The sequence below is a fragment of the Peromyscus leucopus genome, chromosome 9 (genome assembly GCF_004664715.2).
Source record: "Peromyscus leucopus breed LL Stock chromosome 9, UCI_PerLeu_2.1, whole genome shotgun sequence".
In the NCBI taxonomy this organism is placed as follows: Eukaryota; Metazoa; Chordata; class Mammalia; order Rodentia; family Cricetidae; genus Peromyscus; species Peromyscus leucopus.
In genome coordinates, this window is record NC_051070.1 from 72620915 (window position 1) to 72637133 (window position 16219).

Sequence of the window (16219 nt, forward strand, 5' to 3'; positions counted from 1 at the left end):
GAAACAGAAGTTGCACAAGGAGGCGATGTGCCCGTCTGTGGGTTCTGCATGTTGAAGACTCCAGCCACCTGGCTCTGCCAGCTCCACCCACAGGGCTGCTCTATATGTATGGGCCCAGTGGAGCTCACCCGTTATCCCTGATTTCCAGGACAACCAGCCTCGTGTTCTCACAGGAGCCACAGCACAGACTGGGTAAGAAGACACTGAGCTCTAAGGCTGGGACAGGAGGGGCAGGGATGGGGCCGTGTCCAGGAGAAAGGGAACTGTGAGGCCCCAGCACAGGCAGAGGGCCTTCAGGGGGAGTTAGGAAAAAGTGAGCCAAGATGGGGAGTAGTCACTGCTCTTCTGTTCTCACAGGAAACATGGGTGTGAAGCTGCTTGAGTCCCGACTTTGTCTCCTGCTGCTGCTGGGACTTGTCATGGTGGTTGCCTCATTCCAGATCCCTGCCCATTTAACCCCGTCCCAGTGGTTTGAAATCCAGCATGTAATTATGACCAGCCCCCGATGCACTGCTGCAATGAGGAGTGTCAACCGGCATACAGGACGGTGCAAGGACAAGAATACTTTTCTTCATACAAGCTTTGCTGCTGTCGTTGGTGTGTGTGGCAGTATGAATGTTCCCTGCAGGAACAGGACACATTCAAATTGTCATAATAGTTCAGCTCCGGTGTCTTTGACTTACTGTAACCTCACAACTCCAGGAAGCCATTATACACAATGCCAATACCAAACGACACAGGCAAGGAAGTTCTACAGAGTTGCTTGTAACATTAGTACCCCACAAGACAACGGCTCCTATCCGATTGTTCCGGTTCACTTGGATGGGATATTTTAGCCCCAGTACCAGTACTTTGTGTCTTCGCTCTCTAACTGCTAGTTCCATGGTTGTAGTAGTGAAGATCCAGTTCCTCTGTCTGCGCTGCCACGAGCACCTGTCCTTGTGAAGCCTGTCCCTGACTCCCTTCAAATGTAGCTGAACAGATATCTTTTCTACTCAATAAACACCTTTGCATATTCATGTGGATCTCTGCATATCTGTGCGCGTGTGCGTGAGTGAGTGAGTGAGTGTGTGTGTGTGTGTGTGTGTGTGTGTGTGTGTGTGTGCTGAGACAGGTCCTCATACTCCCATAACAAGCTCTCTACCAAGTGAGCCATCTACCCAGTCCCTGGGGAACAAATTTGAGTATGAGCAGAGATGGACATTTTTCCAGAAAGTTCCTACAGTGCTTCTTCCCTGAAGTTCATCTGTGGGAAAGAAGTGACTGGTAGAGGGGACCAGAGAAGTGGAATTTCTCCATGAGGCTATTCCATACCTCTCCCCTGCATAGCTGTCCTTGGTGGTGAATGACTGTGAGATCATTCAACACAAACCAGGAAGGCACAGATGCCAAGATAAGGGAACTGGAAACCACACAGAAAGGAGATGAATAATAAGAGGTCCAGCCCTGACTCCTGAGTACAGAACTGTGTCAGGAATGAGTGAAGATCAGGAAAGGGCTATCTCTTAAAAGACACGGGCAAACACATCATCAGCTGATGTGACAGTGTGAGTCTTCACGCAGTGTCTGGTGCAGAATGCAGCAGAGGTGTGACATCATCAGGTCTGTACCTCTCTCTCTCAGTCTGGATCCCCAGCTTTGCCTTTGCTCCTCCTTTGTGGGGCCCCAGATGCAGCCCATGGTCTCTCCCCACCACTGGACAGTGGCGGCACTTCTGGCTCTCAGTGGATAATTCCCTGCAGGGCTGCAGGGAAACTATTCCTCTGGGGTAGCAAATACAGATTCTGCTCTTCAGGTTGGTGTGTGGCATCTGCACTTTACACGGGAATGCTAAATTGGGGAGTTGCAGGGGTTGACATAATCCACTGACTTTAGGTAAAATTGGGTCAGCAGGAGGTCGTCTCATCCTCTGACTGACACAAAACTGAAGCCACATCCTGTGGAGAAAGCTGCGAGCCTGTCTCGCCTTTTACCACAGCCTATCTCTTCCCATTCAGGAACACAGCGTCTCTCACAACAGAAGGAACAGCGGTCACCCACCCGCCCACCCCGTCCGTGTGTCTGTGTGTCCGTGTGTCCGTGTGTCTGTTTGTGTGCGCGCGCTCACGCGCGCACGCACATCCACCCTGCTGTCGCTTCTCCATCCACCTGTTCCTTCCATCGCCCGACGATCACGTGCTGAGCAATTACTGTGTTCTCAGCACAGCTCCACAGCAGTGATGGGGCAAAATAAACTCAAGCAAGTTCCTGCTCTTCTGACACACGGTGTCAGGATAAAAAGGAATGTAAAAATTGGTGTCCAGTGTCAAGAGGACAATTACACAGAGCAGTACAATGTCGAGGTTCTGGATACATCATAGAAAAGACAGTCCAGGGCATAAATAAGAAGGTCCCAAACAAGTAAAGGAAATCTACACTAGATAAGAACCATGCAATCCTGTTACATACCACAGGGAGGGGATGGAGAGAGACGGAGACAGAGAGATCAAATGTCCTTAAAAAATAAAATAAGTAAATAGATAGACAGGTAAATAAATAAAACAAGCTCAAAGAGCCTGTCAGTGGTGGCGCACACCTTTAATCCCGGCACTCAGGAAGTGGAGACAGGAAGTGATAAGGTGAGGTGTAGACAGGATCTCAGCCTTTGGGGTGGATTCAGGAAGGAGGGGGACGAAGCAACGGGCAGCTGCTCCCGGTCTCTGATCTTCCAGGTCTTTCCCCGATATCTGACTCCCGATTTTTGATTGATTAAGATTAGATTAATGTACCTGGTGGCGGCGCACACCTTTAATCCTAGCACTCAGGAGGCAGAGTCAGGGGAATCTTTGTGAGTTCAAGTCCATCCTGGTCTACAAAGTAAGATCCAGGACAGGCGCAAAGCTACACAGAGAAATCCTGTCTCGAAAAAAAACAAAACAAAACAAAACAACCAAACTTAGATTAATGCTTCAATAGACCTTGCCAGGAAGGGACCATATACCTTTCACCCTGTTCTCTCCATGGGCTGGAGGAAGGTTCTATTTCAAATCCAGGTTTTTTGTTTGTTTGTTTGTTTGTTTTGGTTAACCACTTAGTAGTCTAAGAGTGTCACCACTTTTATTGATGAATTCACAAGTTGAGGAAGCCGAAGCTGCAATCCAAAGTGTGAAGATGGAAGCCAATGGGGCTATTATTCCCCACAGCCAGCTCCTCGTGGACCCAAAGAGAGAGCCTGGCCACGACTCTTTTTTTTTTTTTTTTTAATTTTTCGAGACAGGGTTTCTCTGTGTACCTTTGCGCCTTTCCTAGATCTCGCTCTGTAGACCAGGTTGGCCTCGAACTCACAGAGATCCACCTGCCTCTGCCTCCTGAGTGCTGGGATTAAAGGCGTGTGCCACCACTGCCCAGCTGACTCTTGATAGATATTGTAAATAAGGTTTAAAAAAGATTTCAATGTACTTTAATGATCCTTGCTAATTTTATAAAACTTCCTTCAAATTTACATGAATTGCTAATCCAAAAGCAGCAAGTTTAATTAAACCTCACAGAAATGCCCGGGCAGCCAAGACAACCAAGGCCCTGCAATATCATAAGACCATTTCTGTGAGAGTCCAGCCTTGCTTGCTGTGCCTAAGAGCAACAGCAGTGTTCTCCATGATTGCTGTAAAGCCAAGGACAGGTTTTGCATGGACCTTTCTAGTGTTGAAAATCCTATAGGCGAGAATAGACTTCTCAGTGTATCCTCCCAAGTTCTGTTCATCTTAGCCCTGAGTAGTCAATATTCAGGATGCTGAGCTCAAGCATGTTTGCTCACCCTGGGTCACACCTCTCTTGTATCTACAAGGAGGGTGTGAAGAGGGAGATCTTAAAGAAAGACTTCACATTGGCAATATACCGAAAAATTTGGAAATTCTCTTTGGGAAGGTGTGCAACAGGCCGTTAGATCTAGGACCTAGACCTTAGCACAACTTATGCCATGATCAAAGTACCATTCAGGCCTTGAAATCCAGCACATAGGCAGCAACACTCACCAAAATGAGAACAAAGACCTAATAAATCAAAGGCCATAATTCTGGGAAAGTCCATACATATATTAACCTTGTTTGGGCCTCTGCAGTTTTTCTTCAGGCTGAGTTCTTGCCAACTGAGGTGTGTAAACACAGGATGTGATTTTGTATTAAAAAGCTCACTCACATAAAAACTCAGGACTGAATTCAGGTCCCAACACTCAGTGTTTATTAGCCAGAAGGCTAATAAAGACTTTCTATTGCCTTGAACCCATATTTGAGTGGCCTTCTCTGGTGAATTACTCACAACAGGTGGGCACAAAAATACACCCACTTCCCATTCTTGGACAGGACAGAAAGTATTCTTGTTCCACATAAGAAGTATTCAATGTGCTCTAACCTTGCAGTAATAGGTGGTCCCTGACCCCAAATGTATTTCAAAGATACAGATATAAAAAAGTTTGAGGTGAGATGCAGGATTCCATGTTCCCCAACGCCCAAAAGAAGAGGTATAGTCTCTAAAGAAATAATGGTCCTTACACACTGGAGGGGAAGTGATGCTCCTGTGGGGACCTTGGCAGGCCAGGTTCCAAATGACACTGGTGAAAGAGTGAATTGTGGGACATGTCCTGGGTAGCCTTTGCTGTGATGGCATGGGAACAAAGGGCTGCTATTCTGAGACAGGAGTGCACAGGCCTTTCCCCAGCATGTCAGTCAATAAGGCAGATCCAGAATGGTTACTCGGAGATCAGTTTTGCCCCAGGATCCAGGAAGTTTAGATAAGAAGACTCATAGCCTGGTACCTCACAGTCTCTGGTTCCCCCTGTGGTCCTTATTTTTCCTTTCCATACAAATTGCACAGGGAGACATTGAGCATCCCTATAAATGCACAGCTTCCAACAAAATGATAAAAACAAAACCTCACCCCATGCACCTCCCCCACCAAGAAATTCATGTGGCTTTCTAGCTCAGTCACATCCTGAAGGCTCAACCTTCCAATTTGAATATTTTAATCTTAGGCTATTTCTCCTCACTGTTGATGGTTTTCTTGTGTGGGCCAAATCCTGCATACTGACTGGGAGCCTCTAAAGGGTAGATACACCATATTTTTAGCTTAGGACAAAGCCAGTAATCAGAGAAATTGGCAAGATCAGCCACCTTGATTAAAATAGGAGTCAGAGATGTCTTATCCTATACAGAACAAAGAAAAAAATAATAAAAGCAGGAGAATTAACATGAAAGGTTTTCCTTTATTTGGGTTAGAGAAGTGATTCCATTTTGACAGGATCAAGCAAGCCCTCATGCACTAATTCATGATTCTTTGCTGTTTTGTTCTGTTTTAAAGGTGCACATGTATTGTGTTGTGGAGTGCACACACGTCACGGTCTGTGTGTATGGAGGTAAGGGGACAAGGTGGTTCTCTCCTCCCAGCATATGGGTTCTGGAGTTCAAACTGAGGTCATCAGGCTCCGTAGCAGGGCCTTTATTCGCTGAGCCGTCTCACTGGTCCTCTCTCTGTTCACTAAACAGAAGTTTGAGAGCTTTCATCGGGTCACAGGTAGGTGTTTTCCTCCCTGACTTCAGGTGGGGACTCGGGCTTGGGAGATCTGGTTTGATCTTGAAAGTATAACCCAGCTGTTAACATCCAGCAGTCTGACAGCCATTGGGGTTCTCAGGACCACCTGGTAAGGTCCCTTCCACAGAGCAGTCAACTGATCTGTGGGTATGACCAGTAGAATCCAGCTCCCTCCAGACTGGGTGTGTACAGCATTGTTCCCTTATTCCTGTAGTGCTCATTGGACCTGTCCCAGTACATAGAGTGCTATACTGAGTTATCTGATTGGCCTCAGAGCCTAACACCAGATCCCATGGAAGGAAAAGCCTCCTATACATCAACAGGGCTGTACTTGGTGTCAGTTTGTGGAGCTGTTCTAAGGTTCCTGAGCACAATGCGAGCAGGTTCAGCCGTTATCAGAGGTTTTTGGCAAAGTTTAGCTGGGATCTGTTTAAGAGCTTGGTTAAGCCTTTTAACACTGCCTGAGGCTTGGGGCTTCCAATCAGAGTGCGGGTAATATTTTATCCTTGAGTCCTGGACATAGATTGAGTCACCTGTGGTGGAAAGGAAGGTCCATTAATGACTCTAATGACCAGGGGAGACTAAACCATGGGATATTGTCCCTTTGGGGGGGGGCATTTCTCCCTCTGTGGTCTTTTCAGCCCCAGTGGTCTTTTTATCCAGCCAGTGACGGTGTGTACAAACACTAACAGATGTTTGAAGCCGGTCCACGGAGACAAAGCAGTGCATTCTGTCTGCAGTCCTCACAGGAACAGGGGCCTCTCCTCTGGCTTTGTCTGAGGGGTGGCAGAGGATGGGGCAGCAGAGCTGTGAAGAGTGTAGGTCTGACACACTTGCTTTACTGGGGTCAGTCTCTACCCCAGGAAGAGTAGAAGTGATTCTAATCATTTCCAGAGGAGCATCCTCCCTGATGGAATGAGACATGCGTCCCCTGAATTGTCTTCACTGGAGGACCTGGAAGGGAAAGTGTTTTATTTCCCACATTGGTCCCTGGCCAGTTTCAGTTGTCCCTTGTGCTTTGTGACCTGGAGAAATGATGTACATTTGATTTTCCATCATCTGTTTTAGGAAAGAGAAGTACTAATTCTCAGGGGATCTTTGACTATCTCTATGCCTTGGGTATTATCAGACATGTCCTTCTGATGGCCTTCCAGTAGATGACTGACCCTTGACAAGGAGGTCAGATAGCTTCCAATAGATTTAGCCTCTCTTGTTTATGTTTTATGGGTGAGTTGTTGGCTGTTAACCTTCTTCAAATTCTCCAGACATGACAGCATGGGCATGCAACATCATGAGGATGTTCTTAAAAGCAGTGTAGGTAATTTTTTTTTTTTTTTTTTTTTGGTTTTCTCTGTGTAGCTTTGCGCCTTTCCTGGAGCTCACTTGGTAGCCCAGGCTGGCCTCGAACTCACAGAGATCCGCCTGGCTCTGCCTCCCAAGTGCTAGGATTGAAGGCGTGCGCCACCACCGCCCGGCTGTGTAGGTAATTTTTAAAAAAATCTAAACATAGAATGAGTGCCCATATTAGAGCTTAGTTTTTTGGCCTTTGGATCCAAGATAGAATGTCATAATGCAGTAGACTCAATTATTTCTCTCTAGGTGACCACTCTCTATGTCTTGCACTTTCCACTCAGAAGGTAACTACCCTAATCAGGAAACAGTATCCACCCCAATTGTCCAGGGGCTGATCCTGAGTCAGCCTGTCTGGCACTGGTGAAGGAGACACTCTCAGCACACAGTGTACCAGATAGGAAGTCACTACTACCACAAATGAAGCAGATTTGGGATAACACAGGTTTTGATAGTTCCCTCTGGTTGTCTAGGAAGCTCCTCTGATAGTTATTAGTCTACTTCCAGTTAACCATATGTAGCCCTTTAATTCTAGTGTAGACTTCACCTGGTGGTGTCTGAGAGTTTCTAATCATTGCCTCCAAAGACAGCTTGGAAGCATCTTCAACTATAGTGCTTTGGCTCCAAGAGCCTTTGGACTGGCGGCCATTCCTATGCTGCAACATCTAATGTCTTTGAAATGTCCTGAGAGCAATGTCTTGATTTTCTACCTGCTTCATCTGGTTAAAGATTGTTTCAGTTGACCCTCCCAGTTAAGAAAACCCAAGTACGTGCTCTTGATAGCCTCATAGAGAGGTTTTTCCATTAATGTAAAACTGGGAACCAAGATTCAATATCCAGCACCCCCAAAGGGAGCAAAGTCCACCTTTATCTTAGGTGTAACTGGTCCAATTGTGACTCAAAGCTACATTGGGATTGCCATTGTGCTGCAGAAGCTGAGATACAGGCCAAATATGGTGACTTTTGCTGAGTTGTCTGGGTCTTTTTCTGGGAGACCTGGGAACCACAAGAGGCTAGAAAGTTGAAGACACTAATAGTATTTTGGTTTAAAATTTTCTTAGGAGGGATCCATATCAAAAGAATATCTTTATATTCTAGAATGATTCCTTATGATTAAACTAGGTCCCTAAGACATCTTTCTAATTCCCTAGCAAAAAGACAGAAGCATTCCCTGAACCCATGAGGGAAGTCTGTCCAAGTGTATTGCTGGCAATCTCCAGTGATTACCAACTCCTGTTTGAAAGTAAACAACTACAGCCTTGGCTAATTTCTCACTGCTGTGATAAAATAGGGCAAAAGCAACTTGAGAGAACGAGTTAATTTTGGCTTACAGTTCCAGAGGGATACAGTCCAGCATCTGCCAAAGTCATGGCAGCAGGCAGGGTAGTCATGGTAGTACATGCCGAAGGATAGCCGGTCACATTGTGTCCACATTCAGAAAGCAGAGAGTGAACAGGATATGGGACTCAGCTATGAAGCCCCAAGACCTGGCCCCAAAGACCCACTTCCTCCACAACCTTCTCAAATAACAAAACCAGCTAGAGAACAAGGATGTTCTCTATGTGAACCTAAGAGGTACATTCCATGTTCAACACAACAGTCTGCCTGTGGTACCAATAGGCTCGGGGCCGTCTCGTGATGCAAAATGTGTTTGGTCCAGCTCCAAATGTCCCTATAGCCTGCAACAGCCCAGCAATGTTTAGAAGTCTGATGTCCACATCTCTTCTGAGACACAAGAACATCTCTTTACTATGAGCTCCTGTAAAACCAAAAGCAATGCCCATGTTACCAATATAAAATGGCACAAGAACACAGTCCCATTCCCACGGGGAGTAGCTGGATATAGTAAAGAAATTTTGAAACAAACCCAGCAAGTAATTCCAAATCCTGACACTCCATGTCTGTCTGGCATCTGGGACTTATGTGGGGATCACCTAGACTACAGAAACCTTAGGAAGCCCCACCCCTCAACTCTGCCCCCTGAAGCACACATACACATACAAAATCTCTCTTGGGTTGGCTCCACTCCACATCTGTGGCTGTTTTCAGCAGATGTCCTATGTTCCTAGCATCGTCAGCATCCTGGGGTCTTCACTGAAACTGAGGCTTCACCTTCACAGCTTCACACAGAAGTCTCTCAGAGCCCCTCTGTGGGGATTCTGATCCTATCACATGATTTTGTGAATTGAATGTGAAATGTTCTCCGTAGGCGCGTGTGTTTGAACACTTGGTCTACAGAGGGAGCCACTCTAAGAAGATTGTAAAACCTTTGTGAGGTGGATTTTCACTGGAGGAAGTTGTTTTTCACGTGCACACCACCCTCAGCCTTTCCCCAAGGTTTCTGAGGAGCTTATGTGGCAAACACTTTACCAACTAAACAAACAACTCATAAGATTCTTTTTTTTTTCTTTTCTTTCTTTCTTTCTTTTTTTTTTTTTTTTTTGGTTTTTCGAGACAGGGTTTCTCTGTGTTGTTTTGGTGCCTTTCCTGGAACTGGTCTGTAGACCAGGCTGGCCTCGAACTCACAGGGATCCACCTGGCTCTGCCTCCCGAGTGCTGGGGTTAAAGGCCCTCTCTGCCCGGCTAATATTCATTTCCTTAAAGGAAAAGATTTACTCGTGTGAGTGTTTGTCTGCATGGATGCATATGCGCCACGTTTGTGCCTTTTGTTCCCAGAAGCCAGGAAAGGGCATTGGATCCCCAGAAACTGAAGTCACAGATGGTTGTCAGCTGTCATATGGGTCTGGTAACCAAACCTAGGTCTTCTGCAAGAGCAGCCAATGCTTTTAACCACCGAGTCATCTCTTCAGCCTTTCTTTTATATTCTTGTTAAGTAATAGAGGAGGGATGTGGAGGTCAGAGGTCAGCTCTGTGGAGTCGGTTTCCTTTTTCCACCTTTACGCAGGTTAAAGGAATCAAACTCAGGTGGTCAGACTTGAACACTGGGGCCTTTGCTGGTTGAGCCACCTCGCTCCAGCCTCAGTCTCATTCCCATAAACATCTGGATCTCGGTGTCATTTTATACCCTAAAAATTGTCAAAACCTGCTGGACAGTGGTGGCACATGTTTTTAATCCCGGCCCTTGGGAGGCAGAGGCAGGCGGATCTCTGAGTTCAAGCCCAGCCTGGTCTACAGAGTGAGTTCCAGGACAGCTAGGGCTCCGTAGAAAAACCAATTCTTAAAAAACCAAAAGCCTGTCGTGGAATAATCTTTTTATAGACTGTGAAGACGGGTCTTTGCCAAGGCACCTTCTGGTTAGTTTAATAAAGGGGTTGACTGGCTGGTAGCCAGGCAGGAGGGACAGCGGGGACAGCAAGACCACAGAGGAGGCTGGGAAGAAGACAGTGGGGAGCAGACACTGGCTGAAGCATGGTGAGCATGCTGCGCTCAGAGATAGTACTGCCATGTGGCAGAGGGCAGACAAGAAATATGTGATCATTTAAAAGGTCAGAGTCAGCTAGAAGGAATCCTAAGTTAGTGGCCAAGCATTTATAGTTATTATTAAATCTTTCGTGGTTATTTGTTGAGCAGGTTAATGAGACAGAATAGTCTGCTTACAAACACCAAATACCAACCAACCAACCAACCAAACAAACAAACAAACAAACAAGTCACTGCCAAGACTCAAAAACACCTTTTGTTTATTTTACAGTATCTGTTCATATTCATTTCCATAGGAGTTAGAACTGGCCAGGCAGTGGTGGCACACACTTCTAATCCCAGCACTGGGAAGCCAGAGGCACATAGATTTCTCCGTTTGAGGCCAGCCTGGTCTACAGAGCAAAGTTCTAGGACAGCCAGGGCTACACAGAGAAACCCTGTCACCAAAAACAAAAATTTAGAACTAAAGTATTTTAAATCAACCAAGTCATATAAACTGCTTAATATAGCATATTCACATGAGTATCACAGTTTTTTGAAGTAATCCAATTTTTTTTTTGTTTTGTTTTCATTTGGTTTGGGCAATTACTACAATGGGTTTTGGTCGGATGTGTCTTGAAACAGGGTCTCTTGTAGCATAGGATGACTCCAATTCTTTGTGCAGCCAAAGATCACTTTGAACTCCTGATCCTCCTGCCTCCACCTCCCAAGTGCTTGAATTTAAGGTGCGGTGTTACCAGGTCTGGCTAGTAAGTCCATCTTTCTCAAAACAAAAAGATTAATAGGAGAAATTGACACCAAATTATATTTTCAAAATCTCTTTAGTGGCTGACAGCTTAATTCCCAGATCTGCTTTTCTATGCCATTCTACACCATGGTTTTGTTGAAATATATAAATTTACCTTTATATCCATATGTGATTGGAAAGGGAGGGGCCTCCCAGCTACCACAGAAGCGTTTGTGGACCAACAGGGCTCCTGGACCACCCCTGATGTGATCAGCAAGAGCCACTTGCTCCTAGGATCCCGGTGTTAATTCTGAGAGAGAACCTTGACATTCACAAACATTGGCTTGAGAGGGTTGGGGGAGGAAGGTGGGAGCCTTTCCCACTTTACTTACTCTTGAGACCCTGCAGGGTTTGGAGCTGCTTCTGATGAAGCAGAATAGGTAGAAAAGACCAATGATTAAGTACTGATTTGTTGACTTATTAGTAATTTACTTACACTGCTTCTTCTGCCTATTTGCCAAGCACGACTCCGCTGTTACCTGAAACAGAATGACCTGGAGAACTAGCTGAAGCAATGGCTGGCTACCTCTAACCTGCTGACTGCCAAGCATGCTGCTGTAAAGTCTTCCTGGCTTGCCCACCCCACCTTGGGGTCTTAGAGTATAAACTGAGAACACAAATAGACCTGGGATCCAGCCTTCCAGGAGCTGTCCTGGTTTCTGTACACTGGTGACACCATCTCTCTTCTGCTCCCATTGGGGTCAGAGCGCTAATCCAGAAAGAGTCCCACAAAAGCACCACCTTCCCAGTCCCCGTGGGACACCTGCCTGAAAACCAAACCAAGACAGAAGCCATAGCGGAGTGGAGGAAGAGACTGAATTCTGCTTTCCTCATCTGAGCTCTGATAATCGACTTGTTAGCCCATAACGATACACTCTTGCTTAGGGCGGTTTAACTGTGATGTTCTTAGGACATCAGAAAAATAACTTTTTTTTTTTTTTGAGACAGGGTTTCTCTGTATAGCCTTGGATCTCGCTCTGTACACCAGGCTGGCCTCAAACTCACAGAGATCTGCCTGACTCTGCCTCCTAAGTGCTGGAATTAAATGCATGTGCCACTGCCGCCCAGAAAGACAATGTTTTTTTGAAAAGAATGGATTTCAAGGCAAAGGAAGGAGTGATTTCATAATGAACTTTGAGTTAGAAACAGACAGAAAATACAGGATAGCCTCAAGAGGGCCTGGAGCCTATTCTATCGGGCCCTGTCTCTGCCCTAGGGTGTTTATAGACATGACAAGGGGTGGAGCAAAAGACCTCCTTCCAGCACAGCCCAGTGCAGACCATCTCAGACACCTGCACTCAGGCCTGTGGTCCAGCCACCCTCTCTATGCAGACCTGCTGGGTAAACTCACAGGAAACCTGAAAATGGGCTCCCACAGCCATGGTAGCACTAGCCCTCAGCGCTTGAGAGGCAAACTCAAGTGGTTCTCTGTGAGCCTGAGGCCAGCCTGATCTACACAGCAAATTCCAAGCCAGCCAGGACTAAACAAACAAACAAAAACAAGCAACAACAACAACAAAATCCTGTCTCCAGGGTCTAAGGAAATGGTTCAGTCAGTAACCCAGCCCAGGGAGGCAGAGACAAGCTGATCTCTGGAGCTCACTGGCCGTCCACTCAGCAGAGACACATTGGTGAGCTCCAGATTGAGTGAGAGACCCTGACTCAAAAAATGAAGTGGAGAGCAAGTGAGGAAGAAGCTCAACTTTGACCTCTGGCCTCACACACGTGGATAATTGTGTGCTTGGACACTCCCACATGAACACATACACATAATTAATTGGTGCTCATAAAATAAAGTGCAAAACATCCCTGGATATCACTGCATAAAGGGTCAGGATAACATTGTGACTCAGATGCCACCTCTGCATTCCATCACCTCTGCCTTGCATCATCTCTGCATCCCATCACCTCTGCCTTGCATCATCTCTGCATTCCATCATCTCTGTATTACATTACCTCTGCACTGCATCACCTCTGCATTACATCACCTTTGTATTACCTCACCTCTGCACTACATCATCTCTGCACTGTATCACCTCTGCATTACATCATCTCTGCATTACATTACCTCTGCACTGCATCACCTCTGCATTACATCACCTTTGTATTACCTCACCTCTGCACTACATCATCTCTGCACTGTATCACCTCTGCTGTGACAAATGATTCCATCTTTTATCACAGTTTTTTTTGTGTTTTAAAAATAAAGATAATTTTATATTTTCTCCTACAGCTGTGAAAGCATTTAATTATATACAATTCACATACAGTGTGCAACAGTTACTTGTGTAGCAAGCATTTCATTCACTCAAAAATCAGTAAACATTTTTGAGCTTTAGTATGTTAAAGTAATATGGTTATGAACAGCACACACACACACACACACACACACACACACACACACACACACACACAAGCTCTGCTCTCATGGAACTGACCATCTTACATGAAACACATATAGTCATAAGATAATTGCAAAGTAAGTTTTCAAACACACACAGGATGAGGACACGAAGAGAAGGAACATGGTTCTGAGGATGTGGTTCCTGGACTCAAGCAGTCACAGAAGACTTTCCTGGAAGAATTATGGACTGAATCATTTTGACCCTCTCCCTGAGAGCCTTAGGCTCACAAAGGCAAACTGCAGCCCACACACCACTGCCTGACACATCATGGTCATCTGACTAACAATATTTATTAACAAGAACAGATACTGCACACGCCATGTTCAAGAATCCACTCTACTCCTCAGCCTTCGACCCATAATGCATCTTTCCCCCTCTTCCCGGCCATGCAGGCTCCTTCCAACCTCCCCTTACCACTCACTCATTCCTTTCACCTTTCTCTCTCCTGGTGGAATTTTTTATTCTAGTTGCTCCAAGGGCTGAGGTGTAAGAAACCCTCAAATGTGGCTGCTGTACTTGGAGCCAATACCGAATTCCTGTCAGTCTCTGAGCAACTAAGCCCACAGTACTTGAGAAGGATGAAAGATGATCTGGGGTGCTGAGAGAACACAGGTGGGGTTCTTCTGACTGCTTTTCCTTCAGGAGTCCTGAGCTAAGGACATAGAAGGGACACCTCTGAGAACGACCTCAAGTCCCATAACCAGTCCCTCATCAAAGGCTCCATGCACAGGGAGGACACAGGCCCTTCTCAACAGGATCTGTCTTGATCAGCAACTTGCAATTGGTTTCAGGATTTTCTCATAGGCTGAGTTAGATGGTTTTCTAAGATGTAAAGCTGGCCTCTGTCCCTATTCTCTCAAGCTCTCAGGATCCGATCATGGGATTCCCCTCCAATGAAGTGATTTAGTCAGAAACACCTTCTGCAGGCCATCTCTACTCACCAGTCTTACTGCATTTCCACTCCCTTCACATCTCACGCAGGAATTAACTTTGAACGTCTGACCATCTCCAAGCCACAGCACAGGTGACAGTCAAGCACTCTACAGACCTGGATTAGCTCTGAGTGCCCACATCCAGGGAGGAGTGTCTGAAAGGAGAACGAGCCTGGGTCTCTCAGGAACAGCAGAGAGCAGACATCAAGTGGACGGGGACAGGGACTCAGATCTCTTCCTACCTACGAAGTAGACTGTTCTGGTAGAAGCTCCACTCATCCCCTGGCACCCATATACCCAAAGAGTCTGGGATGTTCTGGGGAAAGATCCACCTCAATCCCCCATCCCCCACCTCTCTCCCGGACCCTGCCCCCTCAAAGCCTGCCAAAGCCAGCCCCTCCCTGGGGCTGCTTAAGACCAAGTCTACAGGTCACTTAAGGCCTGGTAGCCATATTTGCCATGTGACCGACCCTTCCACTGCCTTTCCAAGGGTCACCCAGGATTGCTTTGCTCTGTTCCTTAAACCTGGATTTATTAATTCGGTTTGATTTGACTTATTACATTGGCAGTGTTGCGGGGATTCAAAACTTATCAATCCACCCACCCAGCTGGTGAAATCCCTCAGACAAAGGAAGCAGGGAAGTCTTGTGGAAGTCACCTGGCAACTAGAACAAATAGCAACTTTAAAAAAAAGGTGTATACACACACACACACACACACACACACACACACACGCCTGAGTGTGTGGGCGTGTGTGTGGGCGTGTGTGTGTGTGTGTGGGCGTGTGTGTGTGTGTATATATATATGAGTATGTGGGCGTGTGTGTGTGTGTGTGTGTGTGTGTGTGTGTGTGTGTGTGTATGTATGTATGTATGTATGTATGTATGTTGGTGTTTTTCCTGCATGAGCCAGTGTACCACGTGTGTAGTGCCCATAGAGGCCAGAAGAGGGTGATAGATCCACCTGGAACTGGAGTTACTGTTGTTAGCTGTCCTGTGGATGCGGGAAGTCAAACCTGGGTCTTATGGAAGAGCAGCCAGTGCTTTTAGGTGCTGAGCCATCTCTTCAGCCTGGACAGAAACTTTCTTACAAATTTCCCTGCCTCTGCAGACACAGAGACTCCCCACCCTCATACAAATCCTTCAGCGTCCAGCCTGGCACAGCCGGAGAGGCAAGCCGCTTCACCACCCTGGAGTTGCTGCATTGGCCGGCAGGGGGCGGTCTGTCACCTGGATCCAGCCGATAGGGAATCCAGAACTCTCCCTTAACACAGGCAGCGGAGAAACCAAGTAATGGTTATTGACAGAGGTCTGAAAGTTAATAGGTGAATAAAAAAAAATATATGTGAAGCATAAACATGGTCTAACTTTCAAAGAACATATTTCTGAGCCTGTTATAGCCACCGCGCGCCCAGACGTTTTAGTACCGAACTTGCTCCCTTCAGATTGCACAAAGGCAGTTGTGAGTGTTTGCTGGTGTGACAAGCTTTCCAGTTTGGCTGCACCGGAAAGAGCTTTTCTGGAATCCAGTCTAACCACGATCCTCCCTGGAATGAAGTTCTTGTAGCCCCAGCAGATCTGTCAGTACATGGGATCAACTGTTTCTACTCCTCTTTCCCAGGTCCACTTCCTCCTCCTGCTGGGACACCGCACTGTAAACAGGCTACATCAGAAGGGTGATCCCTTAAGCTGCCATTTCAGCATCAGCCATGCTTTGGAAGCCTCCTGACACCTCCCTCTGCTGAAGAGGCTTGCTCATTGTTCTGTTCTGATAGAATCTGGAGCACGGGCACCTCCGGGTTT

The 16219-nt window shown here is 46.4% G+C and overlaps 1 protein-coding gene across 1 annotated transcript; it reads left to right on the forward strand.

Annotated features, from left to right (window-relative positions):
• LOC114682271 (eosinophil cationic protein-like) lies at positions 1-1019 on the forward strand. Its single transcript, XM_028856126.2, has 2 exons — positions 1-192; positions 358-1019. Exons 1-2 carry the CDS (start codon positions 105-107, stop codon positions 834-836), a joined length of 567 nt encoding a protein of 188 aa, XP_028711959.2. The 5' UTR covers positions 1-104; the 3' UTR covers positions 837-1019.
• Positions 1020-16219: the final 15200 nt, after the last annotated feature.

What these genes read in the sequence shown, in the direction of transcription:
- LOC114682271 (XM_028856126.2), top strand. Translation starts at nt 105, where the DNA reads ATGTATGGGCCCAGTGGAGCTCACCCGTTATCCCTGATTTCCAGGACA. An exon ending in GGAGCCACAGCACAGACTGG is followed by an intron (nt 193 to 357) that starts GTAAGAAGACAC and finishes CTGTTCTCACAG; the next exon opens with GAAACATGGGTGTGAAGCTG.